This window comes from Pecten maximus, chromosome 19, assembly GCF_902652985.1.
Source record: "Pecten maximus chromosome 19, xPecMax1.1, whole genome shotgun sequence".
Classification (NCBI taxonomy): domain Eukaryota; kingdom Metazoa; phylum Mollusca; class Bivalvia; order Pectinida; family Pectinidae; genus Pecten; species Pecten maximus.
Window position 1 is genome coordinate 31740906 of NC_047033.1, and position 26115 is coordinate 31767020.

At 32.8% G+C, this 26115-nt stretch overlaps 1 protein-coding gene across 1 annotated transcript; it reads right to left on the minus strand.

Annotated features, from left to right (window-relative positions):
* Nucleotides 1–2923: 2923 nt before the first annotated feature.
* Nucleotides 2924–4644, minus strand: LOC117317537 (nucleolar protein 58-like). The gene is made up of 2 exons (XM_033872352.1): nt 4617–4644; nt 2924–3417 (listed from the first exon to the last, which is right to left on the minus strand). Exons 1-2 carry the CDS (start codon nt 4642–4644, stop codon nt 2924–2926), a joined length of 522 nt encoding a protein of 173 aa, XP_033728243.1.
* Between the last annotated feature and the right edge of the window lie 21471 nt (nt 4645–26115).

Genomic DNA, 26115 nt, shown 5'->3' on the forward strand with positions numbered 1-26115 from the left:
TATCATATAAAACCTCGGTATTTATTGTCTCTCCTACTAGAATTATACCATATCGTATAAAACCTCGGTATTTATTGTCTCCCCTACTAGTATTATACCATATCGTATAAAACCTCGGTATTTATTGTCTCTCCTACTAGTATTATACCATATCGTATAAAACCTCGGTATTTATTGTCTCTCCTACTAGTATTATACCATATCGTATAAAACCTCGGTATTTATTGTCTTCGCTACTAGTATTATACCATATCGTATAAAACCTCGGTATTTATTGTCTCTCCTACTAGTATTATACCATATCGTATAAAACCTCGGTATTTATTGTCTCTCCTACTAGTATTATACCATATCGTATAAAACCTCGGTATTTATTGTCTCTCCTACTAGTATTATACCATATCGTATAAAACCTCGGTATTTATTGTCTTCGCTACTAGAATTATACCATATCGTATAAAACCTCGGTATCTATTGTCTCCCCTACTAGTATTATACCATATCGTATAAAACCTCAGTATTTATTGTCTCCCCTACTAGTATTATACCATATCGTATAAAACCTCGGTATTTATTGTCTCTCCTACTAGTATTATACCATATCGTATAAAACCTCGGTATTTATAGTCTGACCTACTAGTATTATACCATATCGTATAAAACCTCGGTATTTATAGTCTGACCTACAAGTATTATACCATATCGTATAAAACCTCGGTATTTATTGTCTCTCCTACTAGTATTATACCATATCATATAAAACCTCGGTATTTATTGTCTTCGCTACTAGTATTATACCATATCATATAAAACCTCGGTATTTACTGTCTCCCCTTCTAGTATTATACCATATCGTATAAAACCTCGGTATTTATAGTCTGACCTACTAGTATTATACCATATCGTATAAAACCTCGGTTTTTATTGTGTATTATACTAGGATGTGTTGATGTGTATTATATTAGGATGTGTTGATGTGTATTATATTAGGATGTGTTGATGTATATTATATTAGGATGTGTTGATGTGTATTATATTAGGATGTGTTGATGTGTATTATATTAGGATGTGTTGATGTGTATTATATTAGGATGTGTTGATGTGTATTATATTATGATGTGTTGATGTGTATTATATTAGGATGTGTTGATGTGTATTATATTAGGATGTGTTGATGTATATTATATTAGGATGTGTTGCTGTGTATTATATTAGGATGTGTTGAAGTGTATTATATTAGGATGTGTTGATGTATATTATATTAGGATGTGTTGATGTGTATTATATTATCATGTGTCGATGTTTATTATATTAGGATGTGTTGATGTATATTATATTAGGATGTGTTGATGTGTATTATATTAGGATGTGTTGATGTGTATTATATTAGGATGTGTCGATGTGTATTATATTAGGATGTGTTGATGTGTATTATATTAGGATGTGTTGCTGTATATTATATTAGGATGTGTTGATATGTATTATATTAGGATGTGTTGATGTGTATTATATTAGGATGTGTTGATGTATATTATATTAGGATGTGTTGATGTGTATTATATTATGATGTGTCGATGTGTATTATATTAGGATGTGTTGATGTGTATTATATTAGGATGTGTTGCTGTATATTATATTAGGATGTGTTGATGTGTATTATATTAGGATGTGTTGAAGTGTATTATATTAGGATGTGTTGATGTATATTATATTAGGATGTGTTGCTGTATATTATATTAGGATGTGTTGATGTGTATTATATTAGGATGTGTTGAAGTGTATTATATTAGGATGGGTTGATGTGTATTATATTAGGATGTGTTGATGTGTATTATATTAGGATGTGTTGCTGTGTATTATATTAGGATGTGTTGCTGTATATTATATTAGGATGTGTTGATGTATATTATGATGTGTTGATGTATATTAGGATGGGTTGATGTGTATTATATTAGGATGTGTATTATATTAGGATGTGTTGATGTATATTAGGATGTGTTGCTGTTTATTATATTAGGATGTGTTGATGTATATTATATTAGGATGTGTTGATGTGTATTATATTAGGATGTGTTGATGTGTATTATATTAGGATGTGTTGATGTGTATTATATTAGGATGTGTTGATGTATATTAGGATGTGTTGCTGTTTATTATATTAGGAGGTGTTGATGTGTATTATATTAGGATGTGTTGATGTATATTATATTAGGATGTGTTGATGTGTATTATATTAGGATGTGTTGATGTGTATTATATTAGGATGTGTTGATGTGTATTATATTAGGATGTGTTGATGTGTATTATATTAGGATGTGTTGATGTATATTATATTAGGATGTGTTGATGTGTATTATATTAGGATGTGTTGATGTGTATTATATTAGGATGTGTTGATAAGTATTATATCAGGATGTATTGCTGTGTATTATATTATGATGTGTCGATGTGTATTATATTAGGATGTGTTGATGTATTTTATATTAGGATGTGTTGATGTGTATTATATTAGGATGTGTTGAAGTGTATTATATTAGGATGGGTTGATGTGTATTATATTAGGATGTGTTGATGTGTAATATATTAGGATGTATTGATATGTATTATATTAGGATGTGTTGATGTGTATTATATTAGGATGTGTTGATGTGTATTATATTAGGATGGGTTGATGTGTATTATATTAGGATGTGTTGATGTGTATTATATTAGAATGTGTTGATGTGTATTATATTAGGATGTGTTGATGTATATTATATTAGGATGTGCTGATGTGTATTATATTAGGATGGGTTGATGTGTATTATATTAGGATGTGTTGATGTATATTAGGATGGGTTGATGTGTATTATATTAGGATGTGTTGATGTGTATTATATTAGGATGTGTTGATGTGTATTATATTAGGATGTGTTGATGTGTATTATTCGGCTGTGTTGCTGTGTCTTCTCTTCGGCTGTGTTGCTGTCTCTTCTCTTCGGCTGTGTTGCTGTGTCTTCTCTTCTGCTGTGTTTGCTGTGTCTTCTCTTCGGCTGTGTTGCTGTGTCTTCTCTTCGGCTGTGTTGCTGTGTCTTCTCATTCGGCTGTGTTGCTGTGTCTTCTCTTCGGCTGTGTTGCTGTGTCTTCTCTTCGGCTGTGTTGCTGTGTTCTTCTCTTCGGCTGTGTTGCTGTCTGTTCGGCTGTTTGCTGTGTCTTCTCTTCCGCTGTGTTGCTGTGTCTTCTCTTCGGCTGTGTTGCTGTGTCTTCTCTTCGGCTGTGTTGCTGTGTCTTCTCTTCGGCTGTGTTGCTGTCTCTTCTCTTCTGCTGTGTTGCTGTGTCTTCTCTTCCGCTGTGTTGCTGTGTCTTCTCTTCGGCTGTGTTGCTGTCTCTTCGGCTGTGTTGCTGTGTCTTCTCTTCGGCTGTGTTGCTGTGTCTTCTCTTAGGATGTGTTGATGTGTATTATATTAGGATGTGTTGATGTGTATTATATTAGGATGTGTTGATGTGTATTATATTAGGATGTGTTGATGTGTATTATATTAGGATGTGCTAATGTGTATTATATTAGGATGTGTTGATGTGTATTATATTAGGATGTGTTGATGTGTATTATATTAGGATGTGTTGATGTATATTATATTAGGATGTGTTGATGTGTATTATATTAGGATGTGTTGATGTGTATTATGATGTGTTATATTATGATGTGTTGGTGTAGAATACGATGTGAACTTGATAGTTTCTTCATTTCTGCTCTTTTAACCTTTGCATTTCTGCTTCTTACTAAATTTCGACTTGCCATTGACATTTTTGACTTTAAACGTAAGTGCAGAAAAAAAAAATAATAAAAAAAGTGGACTGCTAGATGAATGTTCTACTTCGCTTTAACACGAATATGACAAAAGCCTGGCACTTAAACAGTAACAAATAAAACACAAATATCCGTGTATTGTCGTTTAAATACAAAAGTACATCAGGAGCCCGTGCAGTTTATGGCACATGTAACGTTTTATTTATCAACTTTAAGAATAGTACATGAACATATAAAACTAAGACGTAAGGCCGCCAAAAATATCCAATTAAATTGATGAAATGACATTCCGTCTAATGGCAGGCCTGAGGTGTGTACGTCACTTCCGTTAATGGGTTCACGTGATTGATCGTGTTTTCTGATGACGGTCTATCCCTCTGATGGCGTCAAAGTGTCAACAGCTGACAACCATACTCGATCACGATGTACCTCCTAGGGTGGAGCCAACATTTAGTTAAATTCATATTAAAAATCTAAATAATGGGTATTATTGCAAAGAAACATTTCCTATATGGTTAGCGCGTTAGCGCTCCATAGGATATAATCGTTGCCATACTACCGTATATTATAACTACGACAGCCGTGGTTACTAATTAAAAGATAATATAGTTCCAGTGAATCTGCGTAAAGACACATGTATCTTTAACAAAAAAGAAACAACACAATCTTTTTGTTTAATACTTTTTGCGTTTTTGATTAATCAATATATTCACAATCCACAATTTCCATCTCAGATGAACTATGGTTGTCAATCACAGCGTGTATTGACACAGATTTAGTAGTGACGAGGTCAAATGTACGCTTCAGCCATTGTTTGTTAGCTTACCTCGTAGAGAAGTGTAATAGGAACCCATTTCCGCAATATTCAGTTTAGTTTTTGATAAAATACTCGGGTTTTTTTTTTTTTTGCCGGTCCCCAGAAGTGTGTTCAGTGCGCATGACCGATGACCTAACGTGACTCGAGGTCGGTTGCCAGGTGGAGTAATACTATCCGCCATTTTGTTTTCTCGCTTCGGTCAGGTCAGGTCAGACACTTGTATTCTAAGCGGGGTTTTGGGGCGGTAGTCACAAATAAATAACAGTAGGACTTACCTTACACTTGAAAGTCACCAAAGCTTCCATTTAGATTAGTTATGTTAACAAATGGAAGTCTCGGTTTTTTTTTAGAAACGACTGGGACAGTACTGTTTGTTGATCGAGCCCCAGCGACTTCGTTTTTGACAGTATTGGGGTCATAGACCTCCTTAATTAGCTCACAAAACTGTCCGTCTAAAATTGTTCAGGTGTGTCATTAAGGAAAAGTTTTCTGACGCAGAATTGTGAAAAATAGCTGTCGTACAGAGTTTTAACCGTTTCGTTTTTTGGCAATGAATTTTTCAGTACTCTCCATGTGGACTTAATAGTGTTTGTGTGAGCGCCGGACTCGGGATCAACAAAATTGATGGAGTGAATCCCCCTTTCTCTTAGGAGGAGTACGCCTGCCAGCAATCACTGATGATAGTTGTTTCCGGTCTTATGTTATTTTTACAAGTGTGTCAGCAGTTTTATTCTCCACTGTACAGAACAAAAAACACTTTTTAGAGTCTCTTTCAATCCCTCCAAACACCCAAATACCGTCAACCTTTCGACCTTTGTGAAACGTTCTCTTTCCAAATGTGCTCTCGTCTATTTCCACAACTTTGCCGTCTCCACCAACGATGTTGTTTTACACAGAATTTCGGTACAAATCTCACTTGCAAAATGATACCAGTCAACTATAGTAAAAATAATGAGTTCACGACAAATTCTTGGTTGTATTTATAAACCCCAAAATATGTAATGTACACAATTTACTCAAAAGTCAAATTATGGTTTTCAAACCATGATCCCTTTCGTACTGACACTTTTCTATGACATTTATTGTCACTGCAACGCCAAACATGACCATCACTGGTGTAGGATTTGTCTTTACGGAGTCCAAAAACGCCCTTTTCACAACACTTACATGGTAAGACACGTAAATCCAATAATAATCCCAAGCCGATAAGCCACTCGATTAAAATTTCAACAGTTTCACATTTCGATGCTAAATCTCGCAATCGGAAAGGCATGGTAAACACAAGCACATGTCAATGTTTACATTTTTGAATCAAATGTAAACATTACGAATGCGCATGCGCCGCACGCGCCTCCATGTCAACAGAGGGGAATTTCCAAAATGTTAAACGAGAAACCATCATGAAAGCTATGCGATTTCGCAGTTAAAAACAGGGTTTAAAACGTTGGTTTTTAACCGAAATAAGGTATGTAGAACTTAATATTTACCTTAAAAACACCCATACACCCCTAAATTAGATTTTAGAGAATTCTCTTATAAGACACCGCTTCGGCGGTGTTAAGCTTTAGCGCCATTTTTCTGCGGACCGGCAAAGTAAAAATGCTCAAAATACTCACTTGACGCTAGTTTTTTGTGCATTGATCAACGGGCAAAAAGCTAAAACGCTAAAAATGCATTGATCTGTCCTTAAAAATGGCACTGTCTAGTTGACGTTTCAGTAACGTTACAAATAGATGACGTCATCATTATGTTACCCGCACTAAAACATCCACAGTCAGAGCTTACTAAGTTAAAGAAGGGAGAGTTGTTAATATATTTTATGTTTTACCCTATGTCAACATCAAAAACAATTATAACAACAAGAAAAACAACAACATATCCCGCCGGAGTACGTCATACATTGCGTAATTGTTGACATTTTTACCTAATACTCCACTGCAGAATATCTGGTATTCCTTTATTTTGACATCTTCACTAATTAAAGCAAAATACAGCTTGTCATATTCAACCTATGAGAAATCAATACCAACATTTCGTTTAACAAGTAGTTGGTTATGCTGCAAGCGTCATACCGCGGGACCAATATAACATTAGAATCTGCGTCAATTAGAAGCTTTTTTCAGTTATAGCGCCACATGGATAGCCCTTAATCCTGAAAAGAATGTGATCTATTTTACAGAGCGGATACATTACTCTGCGATTTTCTGTTATTCCTGATATCTGTCTGATATTGTACATGTTGTTTACAACCGACAATATGTACAATCTGGCGGCTAATACAATCAGATCAGAATAAATGTAATACACAACAACAATGGCTATAATGAGGCGGAAAATGTTTTTGTCAGATGTTTAATGTCTTACAAAGACGCTCACCGTATTAATGTCGATATGTCTATATATCTCAAGTCAACAGTGTGTCACGTGGTGACCGTCTATATATCTATATATCTATAGTCGACAATGTACCACGTGGTGACCGTCTATATATCTATAGTCGACAGTGTACCACGTGGTGACCGTCTATATATCTATAGTCGACAGTGTGTCACGTGGTGACCGTCTATATATCTATAGTCGACAGTGTACCACGTGGTCTATATATCTATAGTCGACAGTGTACCACGTGGTGACCGTCTATATATCTATAGTCGACAGTGTGTCACGTGGTGACCGTCTATATATCTATAGTCGACAGTGTACCACGTGGTGACCGTCTATATACATGTATATGTAGTCGACAGTGTACCACGTGGTGACCGTCTATATATATGTAGTCGACAGTGTACCACGTGGTGACCGTCTATATATCTATAGTCGACAGTGTACTACGTGGTGACCGTCTATATATATAGTCGACAGTGTACCACGTGGTTTATATATCTATATATCTATAGTCGACAGTGTACCACGTGGTGACCGTCTATATATATAGTCGACAGTGTACCACGTGGTCTATATATCTATAGTCGACAGTGTACCACGTGGTGACCGTCTATATATCTATAGTCGACAGTGTGTCACGTGGTCTATATATCTGTAGTCGACAATGTACCACGTGGTGACCGTCTATATATCTATAGTCGACAGTGTACCACGTGGTCTATATATCTATAGTCGACATTGTACCACGTGGTCTATATATCTATAGTCGACAGTGTACCACGTGGTGACCGTCTATATATATGTAGTCGACAGTGTACCACGTGGTGACCGTCTATATATCTATAGTCGACAGTGTGTCACGTGGTGACCGTCTATATATCTATAGTCGACAGTGTGTCACGTGGTGACCGTCTATATATCTATAGTCGACAGTGTGTCACGTGGTGACCGTCTATATATCTATAGTCGACAGTGTGTCACGTGGTGACCGTCTGTATATCTATAGTCGACAGTGTGTCACGTGGTGACCGTCTATATATCTATAGTCGACAGTGTGCCACGTGGTCTATATATCTATAATCGACAGTGTACCACGTGGTCTATATATCTATAGTCGACAGTGTGCCACGTGGTCTATATATCTATAATCGACAGTGTGCCACGTGGTCTATATAGCTATAGTCGACAGTGTACCACGTGGTCTATATATCTATAGTCGACAGTGTGACGTTATATATGTATACATTAACGGTAATATGGCGGTCATCATTATAATGGTATGATCTAATGGGCCACACGCGTATCCTTACGTGGATTTCTTTATATCGTTTTGTTTGTTTGTTTCTTTGTTTCTTTCTTTTGTTCGGGAAACCTTTTTGATGTATAACATAATAACATATTTTTTCCGAGGACACAAAACGAACAATACGTGCCAAAATGACAAAACGTCACCAAACTTTTACTTCATTTACCCGGTGATTTAACAATCCATGAGACGTCGTTTCGGTTCCGTCCGTTAATTGACATATCTTGTCGCAGTGTGCTGACGGTCGCTCATTCAGTCTTAATAAAACATTTGAATTGATTTTTCATATCAAAATATTCTGAATGGTTGACATGAGATTTCAATTTACACTTGACTGTCAGGTTTTGAAAACGTCCAAATCCTAGGATTCCTTGTTATCCTAGCTTAGTGTTGGTAAAATGATATTCTGACAACTGGTGTGTATGTAGAGTTAGCTCACGGAATATTCTACTAGAATCGGATCTGTCTTGGTGAATTATTTCTTGGTCAATTGCTCTCCACTTAAGCAGATATACATGAAGTATGTGATTTATAAATAAGCGGAGTTGACCCGCATATGATCAGACACAGATTTTGTTTTGGGTTTAATAATTGTCTTAAATCTGAATACCGAATAAAAACAACATCAAATTGCGATACAACGTAATAAACAACATCAAATTGTGTTACAACGTAATAAACAACAACACATGACGTTAAGAAAGGCTGTACCTCATTGTCACTGCGTGTACTGTACTGTAGTATGCCCGCTGTTGGCAACGTACATTTGCTATGGTGAGCGCGTTAGGAATAAAATTCAGGGTGTGTTGCGACGTTGGTAACTCCGGCAGCCGTGGTTGTTATGATAGCATAGTTCCAGTAAATCTACGTAAAGACACCAGTATTGCTATCAAAATTAAAAGAAAAAGCTTAATATTTTTGTTTCATACATTTTACGTTTTTAATTAATTGATTTATTCACAATCCACAATTTCCGTCTCGGATGAACTATGGTTGTCAAGCACAGCATGTATTGACACAGAATTAGTGGTGACGTGGTCAAATGGTCTCTAGGAGCTGTACGCTTAAGCCATTTGTTTTTAGTTTACTTCGTAAAGAAGTTAAATATGCACCCATTTCCGCAATATTCAGTTAAGTTTATGCTAAAATACTCACTTAACTTTAACTTTTTATTAATAGATCATTGGGCAACAGGATAAAACGCGTTGATCAGTCCTTTCAAAATGGCGTCATCTAGTTGACGTTCCGGTAACGTCACAAATAGACGATGTCAAGATTATGTTATCGATTCCCGCGAGAGCCTTTTTTTACTGCGTATGCGCTAATTTATTTGTATTCAGAGTTTACTAATTTAAAGAAGGAGAAGATGTCAATATTACTGAATAAAAACAACGCAACATGACAGTAATACTGAATAACAACAACACAGTATGACATTAATACTGAATAAAAACAATGCAACATGACACTAATACTGAATAAAAACAACACAACATGACCTTTATAATGAACTATTCAAATCGATATCATTTTCATTGAACGATATAACTACACGGTAGACATCAAGAAAAAATCCCTTTTTATTCAGGAATCAAAACATTTATATTATTGTTATCAAAATGTATTTAATAATGATATTACGTACATATTTATATATACAATTATTACGACATTACGTATTTATCTATTTACGACATTACATGCACATTTATTTACGACATTACGTACTCATTTATTTACGACATTACGTACACATTTATTTACGACACTATGTATATATTTATTTACGACATTACGTGTATATTTTTTTACGACGTTACGTATATATTCATTTACGACATTACGTATATATTTATTAACGACATTAGGTATATATTTATTTACGACATTACGTGTATATTTATTTACGACATCACGTACTCATTTATTTACGACATTACGTATATATTTATTTACGACATTACGTATTTATCTATTTACGACATTACGTGCACATTTATTTACGACATTACGTACTGATTTATTTACGACATTACGTACACATTTATTTACGACATTAGGTATATATTTATTTACGACATTACGTGTATATTTTTTTACGACGTTACGTATATATTTTTTTACGACGTTACGTATATATTTATTTACGACATTACGTAAATATTTATTTACGACATTACGTATATATTTATTAACGACATTACGTATACATTTATTTACGACATTACGTATATATTTATTTACGACATTACGTATATATTTATTTACGACATTACGTGTATATTTATTTACGACATTACGTATATATTTATTTACGACATTACGTATATATTTATTTACGACATTACGTATATATTTATTTACGACATTACGTATACATTCATTCTCTTCATTACGTATACATTGATTTAGGACATAAATTACTCATTCATTCTCTACATTACGTACACATCTCAGTCGATTGATATTCCCCAATACCAGATGATGTATGGTACAGACAACCGGAAGTTACATTTGTGTATTTCCGGCGCTAGTGACTCACAGACAAGCTTACAGCTTCCGCCGGATGTGATTACTTCCATCACAAGAATAAGATCGTGTTAATCATATTGTTTTTTCTCGTTGATAGTTTTCGCTAGACGTATCGGCTGTTATTGCCAGCAGAGATTGCTAACACAGACAAAGTAGTATTAAGTGATAAAAATAGCGATACCCATGTATCTGTATCAATCTAGAGCGGTATTGCGTGTCTGTTGCACGACTGATTTAATAACGACAGAATTATTGAATCCTGTAGTCACAGAAAAGATCAATCTTAAACACAAATATGTATCACGTTTTTAGTTCACCCACATATGATGCACCAGGCGAAAGTATGACAGTATTATCAAATATATACAATATTCTCTATAGCAACAGTTATCAGGAACGTATTGGTACCAATATACTTTGGCTATGTAACAAAAACTATAAATACTCTACTAGTAACAATCCGCCAAAGTTCTCTTTTAAAGTCAATGTCCCTATTTGCATTTTTTTTCTATTTCAAATGAACTAATGAGTGACAGTGCTCTATGGGAATTCCATACTATTTCATTTTCATTTCATTCTTATTCACCAACGTGTATTGTATACTTAACAAAAATCCAGGAGATGTGTAGAACACACTTATATATAATGATTCAAAAATGTGTAGACTACACTTATATATAACGATTCAGGAGATGTGTAGGCTACACTTATCTATAACGATTCAGAACATGTGTAGACTACACTTATCTATAATGATTCAGGAAATGTGTAGACTACACTTATCTACAATGATTCAGGACATGTGTAGACTACACTTATCTATAACGATTCAGGATATGTGTAGAGTACACTTATCTATAATGATTCAGAACATGTGTAGACTACACTTATCTATAATGATTCAGGACATGTGTACACTACACTTATCTATAATGATTCAGAACATGTGTAGACTACACTTATCTATAATGATTCAGGACATGTGTACACTACACTTATCTATAATGATTCAGGAGATGTGTAGACTACACTTATCTATAACGATTCAGAACATGTGTAGACTACACTTATCTATAACGATTCAGGAGATGTGTAGACTACATTTATCTATAATGATTCAGGAGATGTGTAGACTACACTTATCTATACCGATTCAGAACATGTGTAGACTACACTTATCTATAACGATTCAGGAGATGTATAGACAACACTTATCTATAACGATTCAGAACATGTGTAGACTACACTTATCTATAACGATTCAGGAGATGTGTAGACTACACTTATCTATAACGATTCAGGAGATGTGTAGGCTACACTTATCTATAACGATTCAGAACATGTGTAGACTACACTTATCTATAACGATTCAGGAGATGTGTAGACTACACTTATCTATAATGATTCAGGAGATATGTAGACTACACTTATCTATAATGATTCAGAACATGTGTAGACTACACTTATCTATAATGATTCAGGACATGTGTATACTACACGTATCTATAATGATTCAGGATATGTGTAGACTACACTTATCTATAACGATTCAGAACATGTGTAGACTACACTTATCTATAACGATTCAGGAAATGTGTTCACTACACTTATCTATAATGATTCATGATATGTGTAGACTACACTTATCTATAACGATTCATTAGATGTGTGGACTACACTTATCTATAACGATTCAGGAGATGTGTATACTACACTTATCTATAATGATTCAGGAGATGTGTACACTACACTTATCTATAATGATTGAGGAGATGTGTAGACTACACTTATCTATAATGATTCAGGAAATGTGTAGACTACACTTATCTATAACGATTCAGGAAATGTGTAGACTACATTTATCTATAACGATTCAGGAGATGTGTAGACTACACTTATCTATAACGATTCAGGAGATGTGTAGACTACACTTATCTATAATGATTCATGACATGTGTAGACTACACTTATCTATAACGATTCAGGAAATGTGTAGACTACACTTATCTATAATGATTCAGGAAATGTGAAGACTACACTTATCTATAATGATTCAGAACATGTGTAGACTACACTTATCTATAATGATTCAGAACATGTGTAGACTACACTTATCTATAATGATTCATGACATGTGTAGACTACACTTATCTATAACGATTCAGGAGATGTGTAGACTACACTTATCTATAATGATTCAGAACATGTGTAGACTACACTTATCTATAATGATTCAGAACATGTGTAGGCTACACTTATCTATAATGATTCAGGATATGTGTAGACTACACTTATCTATAATGATTCAGGAGATGTGTAGAATACACTTATCTATAATGATCCAGGAGATGTGTATACTACACTTATCTATAACGATTCAGGATATGTGTAGACTACACTTATCTATAATGATTCAGAAAATGTGTAGACAACACTTATCTATAATGATTCAGGAGATGTGTAGACTACACTTATCTATAATGATTCAGACCATGTGTAGACTACACTTATCTATAATGATTCAGGAAATGTGTAGACTACACTTATCTATAATGATTCAAACAGATGTGTAAACTACACTTATCTATATTGATTCAGGAGATGTGTAGACTACACTTATCTATAATGATTCAGGAAATGTGTAGACTACATTTATCTATAACGATTCAGGAAATGTCAAGACTACACTTATCTATAATGATTCAGGATATGTGTAGACTACACTTATCTATAATGATTAATGAGATGTGTAGACTACACTTATCTATAATGATTCAGGAAATGTGTAGACTACACTTATCTACAATGATTCAGGAGGTGTGTAGACTACACTTATCTATAATGATTCAGGAAATGTGTAGACTACACTTATCTATAACGATTCAGGAAATGTGTAGACTACACTTATCTATAATGATTCAGATGTGTAAAATGTATCTGTTGATAACGATTCAGGAAATGTGTAGACTACACTTATCTATAATGATTAATGAGATGTGTAGACTACACTTATCTATAACGATTCAGGAGGTGTGTAGACTACACTTATCTACAATGATTCAGGAAATGTGTAGACTGCACTTATCTATAACGATTCAGGATATGTGTTGACTACACTTATCTATAACGATTCAGGAGATGTGTAGACTACACTTGTCTATTATGATTCAGGAAATGTGTAGACTACACTTATCTATAACGATTCAGGACATGTGTAGAATACACTTATCTATTATGATTCAGGAAATGTGTAGACTACACTTATCTATAACGATTCAGGACATGTGTAGAATACACTTATCTATAATGATTCAGGATATGTGTAGACTACACTTATCTATAACGATTCAGGAGATGTGTAGACTACACTTATCTATAATGATTCAGGAAATGTGTAGACTACATTTATCTATAATGATTCAGGAGGTGTGTAGACTACACTTATCTATAATGATTCAGACCATGTAAAGACTACACTTATCTATAATGATTCAGGAAATGTGTAGACTACACTTATCTATAATGATTCAAACAGATGTGTAAACTACACTTATCTATATTGATTCAGGAGATGTGTAGACTACACTTATCTATAATGATTCAGGAAATGTGTAGACTACATTTATCTATAACGATTCAGGAAATGTCAAGACTACACTTATCTATAATGATTCAGGAGATGTGTAGACTACACTTATCTATAATGATTCAGGAGATGTGTAGACTACACTTATCTATAATGATTCAGGATATGTGTAGACTACACTTATCTATAATGATTCAGGAGATGTGTATACTACACTTATCTATAACGATTCAGGATATGTGTTGACTACACTTATCTATAATGATTTAGGACATGTGTAGACTACACTTATCTATAATGATTCAGGATATGTGTAGACTACACTTATCTATAACGATTCAGAACATGTGTAGACTACATTTATCTATAATGATTCAGGAGGTGTGTAGACTACACTTATCTATAATGATTTAGGACATGTGTAGACTACACTTATCTATAACGATTCAGGAGATGTGTAGACTACACTTATCTATAATGATTTAGGACATGTGTAGACTACACTTATCTATAATGATTCAGGAGGTGTGTAGACTACACTTATCTATAACGATTCAGGAGATGTGTATACTACACTTATCTATAATGATTCAGGAGATGTGTATACTACACTTATCTATAATGATTCAGGAGATGTGTATACTACACTTATATATAATGATTCAGGATATGTGTAGACTACACTTATCTATAACGATTCAGGAGATGTGTATACTACACTTATCTATAATGATTCAGGAGATGTGTAGACAACACTTATCTATAAGGATTCAGGAGATGTGTACACTACACTTATCTATAATGATTCAGGAGATGTGTAGACAACACTTATCTATAATGATTCAGGAAATGTGTAGACAACACTTATCTATAATGATTCAGGAAATGTGTAGACTACACTTATCTATAACGATTGAGGAGATGTGTAAAATTTATCTGTTGATAACGATTCGGGAGATGTGTAGACTACATTTTTTACAAGGATTAAGGAGATGCACGGCCTACACATATTTACAAAGATTCCTGTGATGTTCGTCCTTCACTTATTAAACAGGGTTTAGGTGGTGCCCGTCCTATAAAGGATTCCGATGATATACGGCCTGTAAATATCTAAGAACATCATATGGATCATATTCATGATATGCTACATGTGAAGTTCGGCCTACACTTATTTACCAAGGTGTTCGGGAAATGTACGGCCTACACATATCTCCAAAGATTCGTACAATCTATGGACAACACTTATACACCTGAATACAATAGATGCGATGCCTACACTTACTTAGCAGAATAGATTGATTTACTATTATTTAGGAGGAGAGCTAGGCACGCTTTGTCAGAGCGCCTCCGGTTACACGTGTTTGACTGTGTATGATTTCAGTATTTATCAAAATGAAAGGAGAGAGATTGTGATCATCAAAGACATAATCTGGAGATTATCTAAACACGAGGCTGGTGCGTGCTAGCTCTGAGTTTGAAACAAGACCTGTCCTTGTCAATAAAGCCAGCATTGTAAGGCATTCCGCCGTATTCAAATCCGTGAAAGCGTTTTGTTAACCGTCATTAGATCTCAACACTACTCGGCAATCAAGTCGCTTGAGTGTTTGAAGAAGCCTTCATTGTCTCATCAACGTTTGCTCTCTGCTGCGAAACTGTTTACAATGTAGAGTTTTCCGTGATATATTAGTTCTCAAGCTGGTGCCTTGTTGTTTAGTTAGAGTATCTTGAAAGCTCTCGCTGATGGACATATTGTGTGTTTATTTCATGGCTTTTAATTGTACGATTGATGTAAACATGCGGTACAACATATTCTAATAAACATGTCGAGCCCTTTCCGGACATTCGATCCCACTAAGTGCTGTTAAATAAATACAAACTGAATATCCACTCTCTTTGTCACAGTTTAACACTTTTGTTTCTGTATAATGTAGCTACATGTATATAGCCATTTGAGGAGAGAGGAGAACACAATCAACAGACTTCAGTAAACAAAATGTCCATATCGACTACAACACAATCCACAGACTTCTGTAAACAAAATGTCCATATCGACTACAACGTAATCCACAGACTTCTGTAAACAAAATGTCCATATCGACTACAACAACATCAACAGACTTCTGTAAACAAAATGTCCATATCGACTACAACAACATCAACAGACTTCAGTAAACAAAATGTCCATATCGACTACAACACAATCCACAGACTTCTGTAAACAAAATGTCCATATCGACTACAACAACATCAACAGACTTCTGTAAACAAAATGTCCATATCGACTACAACACAATCCACAGACTTCTGTAAACAAAATGTCCATATAGACTACAACACAATCTACAGACTTCTGTAAACAAAATGTCCATATCGACTACAACGTAATCCCAGAGACATATATAGAGAGATTCACAGCTCTCTATTTGCCCCTATATCAACGTGGTGGCCCCTGACCTTCCCACAATCCTTTGCGGTCGCTCGGTTCAGTCTTCACTAGACGCCATATTGGAGAAAACTTGAAAACCAGACACATAATTATCGATAATTTCTATTTGAAATCTTCACCAAGATCCAATCATGTGCTTTAATTGTATTAATACCAAAGTGCAGAAGTGTCATCAATATGAAATATATCACAATTTGCTGTCCAAGTGTTTGTATTTTGAGTATGAAAAGCAAGCACACCGCAGGAATGATCGGCGGGAATCTCCAATTTTCGAAAAGTCCCTATGGGGTTTTCGAGAATACGGATAAATGACAACAATGTGCATGATCAATAAGACCATATCCCATAAGTTTGATAGTTTTTGGTTAATGTGGTAACTTTTGTTGTGGCCTAAATAAAACGATGTGCTTTTTGCGTGCGTTTAAAATTGACGATGTTTTGGTCTGACGTAATGGCGGCTTGTCGAATAGGACCCAATGGATTTTCGAAAATACGGATAAATGACAACAATGTGCATGATCTATAAGACTATATCCCATAAGTATGATAGTTTTTGGTTAATGTGGAAACTTTTGTAGTGGCCAAAATAAAACGATGTGCTTTTTGTATGTGTTTAAAATGACGATGTTTTGGTCTGACGTAATGGCGGATTAACCAGAACATGTCGAATAAGTTCCAGTACATCGATACACACATGCGCAAAGCCCGATTTACCTGTTCTCGCGTGTGTTTGATAGGGGACAGGGCGCTCTCGATAAGGGATATGCTTGAGTGGTCACGAATAAAGGGAGCCACCACTTGTACGGGGAAATAGCGATGTTACTTATCTCTCTATATATGTCTCTGGTAATCCATAGACTTCTGTAAACAAAATGTCCATATCGACTACAACAACATCAACATACTTCTGTAACAAAATGTCCATATCGCCTACATCATAATCCACAGACTTCTGTAAACAAAATGCCTTTTTGATTGATATTAAGTTGTTGTTTGTTCGTTGAACCATCAGCGTTCTTCATCATCGACTTTATGTGGCATTTAGTGAGTGAGCTAGTCTTGTGGTAGTTATTTTCCCTTTGTAATTCAGATTTAATTTCTTTTCGTTCCCTTTGAGGAAGACTTAATGTTGGTCAAAAGATATGGACAAACTCACAAAGTATCATCTCAATTGACCACCAAAGCTATTATTCATTTCTCATCAAGTAGTCATAATTTTGGAATCCAGTAAAAGTTGTGAGGAGTCAAGCGAATGACCACCAGGAACTTGAGGTAATTACATCGGTCTCAAAGGAAAGGTCACAGGGCACCACTATGTCCAACGGAGTAGACGGAAAAACAAGAAATTAATTTGGAATTTGCTGTCAATCAAATCCTTTATATGTCCCCCAGGTCGCTACATAGCAAGGGAAGCGGGTTGTGTTCTAGGCACACGATTGGAGTGCAATCTACATAGAAATACACCATAATGATGGTTTAGACGCCATGCGAGGACACCTTCAATCTTTATACAATATAAGACACGCTATGAAAATGCTGTTTAAAGTTAACAAATCCATAATTATTAGTCAATGTCAACAAAGACACGGCAAAGTAGCAACAGTTTAAATAACGAGCATTGGAAACTTACAGGGAGAAATAAACCCATGTGTTCCTGGGGAGTAAGTCTTTCGAGACGATACTCGCCGTGCAAATAAATATACGTTGGATTCAGGTTAAGTGAAAATTAGGAAGAATGCTGACATCAAAGCCCTGGAGACGTGTACTTCAATATAACATGGAAGTACAATGTGCCTCGAAATAAGACCATGTTGTCGACTATAGAAAATCCTCAAACGTTTTCTTCAGCCAGCATCTGTATCTCAAAACCTCCTGTTTTTTGTCTGATTATGAATGCCTTGGCCACGATGCCTCGGTTATTTGATCAAAAGTCGTACGGGCATTAAAGCTGACAGTGCAAGTTAAAAAGCATCCAATTGAGACTAAAAAAAAAAAAAAATACATGTACAGATTTCCAAAAATCGTTTCCGAGACATGCCCCAGTTATGGTAGTATCGTATCGAAGGACGAGCAGACATTTTTCTGTTTTGTTATGCGTGGATACGAACCGCTCTAAAAGCGCGTGCTTTCATTGAGACAAGTATCAGTCTATCGATACATGCGCATAGCTACACATCTCTCCATTATATATAGTATACGTTCTCAATACACACGCCAATGGGTTTTTGTTTACATTGTACGCAATTGCAGAACTTGGATATGGAATTAGAAGAGGTAATTTTAAATATACATATATGTTGTATTTTACAATAAAAGAAAGAAAAGAAAATATTGACAATACAAAATATTTGGGCCTCAACAAAACATGCAAGTAATAAAATTATAAACAGAGTAAATATGAGTAAATTCCTACCTGAGTCTTTCCAGTGGGATATGCAGCAAGAATAACTTTACAGCTGTTACAGTATTATATCCATTGTTTCCATTTAAATTCTCTACAGTAGGCCTAAGCAGGGACATAATAATATTATATGTCCTTGGCCTAAGGTTTTAAGTTATATTACCTATATTATTCTACATTGTGTCTATCTAGATCTACCAGTATTTTGCAGAAAAAAATGTGAACTTTACTGTAAATTATTTCACTTTAGGAAAAATAATAGCTTATCTTTATTATTTAAAAAAAATATTATTTAAATGAGAGAAAAAAATGCAGTTCCAATAATAATTATGTTGCACTAGCAGTGATAAAACAGTTTCAATAATATTTCTCTTTATCTAGATTTCTACGTCTCAAATTCCAAATTACATTTTAAGTGCAAAATAATTTGTTGGGAGAGGAATAACCAGATCAACCAATTTACCAATCGTGTTTCTTGAATCTTGGCTGTGTTGACGTGCGGCTTTATTGATAGTTGAAGCAGACGACCCGTGAAATGTGACCTTTCATGACTTGACCTTTGACAGTCGTTAACTATCGGTAATTTTCGACATACCGATTCTGCAACCGGGAACTGTCGGTACTTTCCGTCCACAATCAGTTGCAATCGCAACATCTCGGTTAATTTCCGGCAGAATTTGTTTCTGGCTGTACCATCCCGCAGAACATTATGCGAAGTTGGACTAGACTATTGTACATACGTGCAAGTTTACGGTAAATAGCTTCGCTCTTATAAAGATAATTGTTTAATATAATTATATATTAAGCCGCTTGGCTCCCTTCGGTCGCCCTGCCACAACAAAAAAAAAAAAAAAAAAACTATAACGAGGGATAACTGTACACCTCCATATATAGAGTGACTGGCGTACATGGCCCACAACGCCACACCCCCACATTGATTAGGTTTTACGTCACCGGACTGTTATCCATAATGCATTGCGAGGTTCAGCCAATCGTCTAAATGAGATGTGATCACATGATCTGTTTTACGACACAGTAACTACGCATCAGTCACCTGTTTCATTCATTAGATAATGATTTGTCAATAATGTTGTAAAAACTGCAGTGGGTAAAAGAATATTGCTTATCAACCAGTAAAATTTGTCGAAGTGTAAACTATACATATAAATTCAATATTCTACCTTTGGAATTTGTAACTTAGATGTTAACAAAGACACAAAAACTGGTATCCAAATTCAGTCAATTTATACAGGAAACATCGGGAATTGTTTGTTCATTTACTAGTTCCCGAACACTCGTAAAAAATTGCAGTAATATTGTTTTGTTAGCTGTTTTAGTTTTCTCCACTTTTCATTCTTGTCATCTTTTACATTTTCACAGGCATCACTCTCACATTCTCGTCAATCATCACAATCAGCTCCTGTATCGTTCTCAGATACGGGAATTTTCTTACTTTGATTTAAGGAATACTTTTTATATGTTAAAAGACCAATAGTTTAACGCTTTTAAAAGTTGTGAGTTGTTGACACATTTCAATTGTACTATCAATCGACTTAATTTTTCTATTAGAAACACCTAAAGGCCCATTGCATATCAAATTATTGAACGAGTTTAATAAATTCCATATGATATAGCCACTCATGTAAGATCCTCTATATATATATTACATGATTGGGGGCTTCTCGGTTGGGATTCCATCACTTCAACATGTCATGTCACTTAAATTTATATATACGGCCAATTTCTACCTGGAACTCTTTTGTTAATTGTAAAGCTGCTTAATTCTCGTGATATGTGTGTTACGCGTGTTTCCACGATACACGCATTGATTGACACGTGTCCTAGTACAAAAATACATGTATCTGAATACATTATTGATAACGATTTCGGTGCTTTATTTTCTCAGTCTTTTATAAAAACATGTAATTCAAAAGGTGAAGTTGTTTATAATCTTGTGAACATTATTGATACAAAATATTGAACAATAAATTACATAAATGAACTACACAGAGCAAAAAAAAACATATTTATGCACGCAACACGTGTTTTTCGTATAGTAAACACGTAGTAAAAGAGATCATGTGATCACATCTCATTTAGTCGATTGGCCGAACCTCGCAATGAATTATGGATAACAGGCCGGTGACGTAAATCTATGTGTATGTCCTTATATGGCGATCGACTCGACCTGTAGATACGACACTACCATAACTGGGGCATGTTTCGGAAACGATTTTTGGAAATCTGTTCATGTATTTTTCATTAACCTCAATTGGATGTTTTTTAACTTACACTGTCAGCTTTAAGCTTTAAATAGGGGCCGCGGTGGCCGAGTGGTTAAGGTGTCCTGACACTTTAACACTAGCCCTCCACCTCTGGGTTGCGAGTTCGAAACCTACGTGTGGCAGTTGCTAGGTACTGACCGTAGGCTGGTGGTTTTTCTCCGGGTACTCCGGCTTTCCTCAACCTCCAAAACCTGGCATGTCCTTAAATGACACTGGCTCCTAATAGGACGTTAAACAAAAACAAACAAAACCAGACCAAAGTCAGTTTTAACTTATACACAGATCATACCGACATTAACTTATACACAGATCATACCGACATTAACTAATACACAGATCATACCGACATTAACTTATACACAGATCATACCGACATTAACTTATACACAGATCATATAGGCAAATAAATTGATGATGATTAATCACTGAAGTTTGTTTATTTTCTTTGATTTGTTTTGATTTGATTTTTTTCTGTTTTTGCTTCGTTTTAAAAAAAAATTTTTTATAGGGAACATGAATTGTGTTGTTGCGTGCAAAATACTTATTGAAAATACATTGTAACTATAACTTTGCCATTAGTATTGTATAAACTATTCTGTATAAACTGTTCTGTATAAACTATTCTGTATAAACTATTATGTATAATATAAACTATTGTGTATAAACTATTGTGTATAAACTATCCTGTATCAACTATTCTGTATAAACTATTGTGTATAAACTATCCTGTATAAACTATTCTGTATCAACTATTGTGTATAAACTATTGTGTATAAACTATTCTGTATAAACTATTCAGTATAAACTATTCTGTATAAACTATTCAGTATAAACTATGCTGTATAAACTATTCTGTACAAACTATTCTGTATAAACTATTCTGTATAAAATATTCTGTATAAACTATTCTGTATAAACTGTTCTGTATAAACTGTTCTGTATAAACTATTCTGTATAAACTATTGTGTATAATATAAACTATTCTGTATAAACTATTCGGTATAAACTATCCTGTATAAACTATTCTGTATAAACTATTCTGTATAAACTATTCTGTATAAACTATTCAGTATAAACTATTCTGTATAAACTATTCAGTATAAACTATTCTGTATAAACTATTCTGTATAAACTATTCTGTACAAACTATTCTGTATAAAATATTCTGTATAAACTATTCTGTATAAACTGTTCTGTATAAATTATTCTGTATAAACTATTCTGTATAAACTATTCTGTATAATATAAACTATTCTGTATAATATAAACTATTCTGTATCAAATAAACTATTCTGTATAAACTATTCTGTATAATATAAACTATTCTGTATAATATAAATTATTCTGTATAAACTATTCTGTATAAACTATTCTGTATAACTATTCTGTATAAACTATTGTGTATAAACTATTCTGTATAAACTATTCTGTACAAACTATTCTGTATAAACTATTCTGTATAAACTATTCTGTATAAACTGTTCTGTATAAACTGTTCTGTATAAACTATTCTGTATAAACTATTCTGTATAAACTATTGTGTATAATATAAACTATTCTGTATAAACTATTCTGTATAAACTATCCTGTATAAACTATTCTGTATCAACTATTCTGTATAAACTATTCTGTATAAACTGTTCTGTATAAACTGTTCTGTATAAACTATTCTGTATAAACTATTGTGTATAATATAAACTATTCTGTATAAACTATTCGGTATAAACTATCCTGTATAAACTATTCTGTATAAACTATTCTGTATAAACTATTCTGTATAAACTATTCAGTATAAACTATTCTGTATAAACTATTCAGTATAAACTATTCTGTATAAACTATTCTGTATAAACTATTCTGTACAAACTATTCTGTATAAAATATTCTGTATAAACTATTCTGTATAAACTGTTATGTATAAATTATTCTGTATAAACTATTCTGTATAAACTATTCTGTATAATATAAACTATTCTGTATAATATAAACTATTCTGTATCAAATAAACTATTCTGTATAAACTATTCTGTATAATATAAACTATTCTGTATAATATAAATTATTCTGTATAAACTATTCTGTATAAACTATTCTGTATAAACTGTTCTGTATAAACTATTCTGTATAAACTATTCTGTATAATATAAACTATTCTGTATAAACTATTGTGTATAATATAAACTATTCTGTATAACTATTCTGTATAAACTATTGTGTATAAACTATTCTGTATAAACTATTCTGTACAAACTATTCTGTATAAACTATTCTGTATAAACTGTTCTGTATAAACTGTTCTGTATAAACTATTCTGTATAAACTATTCTGTATAAACTATTCTGTATAAACTATTGTGTATAATATAAACTATTCTGTATAAACTATTCTGTATAAACTATCCTGTATAAACTATTCTGTATCAACTATTCTGTATAAACTATTCAGTATAAACTATTCTGTATAAACTATTCTGTATAAACTATTCTGTACAAACTATTCTGTATAAACTATTCTGTATAAACTATTCTGTATAAACTGTTCTGTATAAACTATTCTGTATAAACTATTCTGTATAAACTATTCTGTATAATATAAACTATTCTGTATAATATAAACTATTCTGTATAAAATAAACTATTCTGTATAAACTATTCTGTATAATATAAACTATTCTGTATAATATAAACTATTCTGTATAAACTATTCTGTATAAACTATTCTGTATAACTATTCTGTATAAACTATTCTGTATAAACTATTCTGTACAAACTATTCTGTATAAACTATTCTGTATAAACTATTCTGTATAAACTGTTCTGTATAGAATATTCTGTATAAACTATTCTGTATAAACTGTTCTGTATAAACTATTCTGTATAAACTATTCTGTATCAACTATTCTGTATAATATAAACTATTCTGAATAAACTATTCTGTATAATATAAACTATTCTGTATAATATAAACTATTCTGTATAATATAAACTATTCTGTATAATATAAACTATTCTGTATAAACTATTCTGTATAAACTATTCTGTATAATATAAACTATTCTGTATAATATAAACTATTCTGTATAAACTATTCTGTATAAACTATTCGGTATAACTATTCTGTATAAACTATTCTGTATAAACTATTCTGTATAAACTATTCTGTATAAACTATTGTGTATAATATAAACTATTCTGTATAAACTATTCTGTATAAACTATTCTGTATAAACTATTCTGTATAATATAAACTATTCTGTATAAACTATTATGTATAAACTATTCTGTATAAACTATTGTGTATAAACTATTCTGTATAAACTATTCTGTATAATATAAACTATTCTGTATAATATAAACTATTCTGTATAAACTATTCTGTATAAACTATTGTGTATAAACTATTATGTATAAACTATTCTGTACAAACTATTCTGTATAAAATATTCTGTATAAACTATTCTGTATAAACTGTTCTGTATAAATTATTCTGTATAAACTATTCTGTATAAACTATTCTGTATAATATAAACTATTCTGTATAATATAAACTATTCTGTATCAAATAAACTATTCTGTATAAACTATTCTGTATAAACTATTCAGTATAAACTATTCTGTATAAACTATTCTGTATAAACTATTCTGTACAAACTATTCTGTATAAAATATTCTGTATAAACTATTCTGTATAAACTGTTCTGTATAAATTATTCTGTATAAACTATTCTGTATAAACTATTCTGTATAATATAAACTATTCTGTATAATATAAACTATTCTGTATCAAATAAACTATTCTGTATAAACTATTCTGTATAATATAAACTATTCTGTATAATATAAATTATTCTGTATAAACTATTCTGTATAAACTATTCTGTATAACTATTCTGTATAAACTATTGTGTATAAACTATTCTGTATAAACTATTCTGTACAAACTATTCTGTATAAACTATTCTGTATAAACTATTCTGTATAAACTGTTCTGTATAAACTGTTCTGTATAAACTATTCTGTATAAACTATTCTGTATAAACTATTCTGTATAAACTATTGTGTATAATATAAACTATTCTGTATAAACTATTCTGTATAAACTATCCTGTATAAACTATTCTGTATCAACTATTCTGTATAAACTATTCTGTATAAACTGTTCTGTATAAACTGTTCTGTATAAACTATTCTGTATAAACTATTGTGTATAATATAAACTATTCTGTATAAACTATTCGGTATAAACTATCCTGTATAAACTATTCTGTATAAACTATTCTGTATAAACTATTCTGTATAAACTATTCAGTATCAACTATTCTGTATAAACTATTCAGTATAAACTATTCTGTATAAACTATTCTGTATAAACTATTCTGTACAAACTATTCTGTATAAAATATTCTGTATAAACTATTCTGTATAAACTGTTCTGTATAAATTATTCTGTATAAACTATTCTGTATAATATAAACTATTCTGTATAATATAAACTATTCTGTATCAAATAAACTATTCTGTATAAACTATTCTGTATAATATAAACTATTCTGTATAATATAAATTAT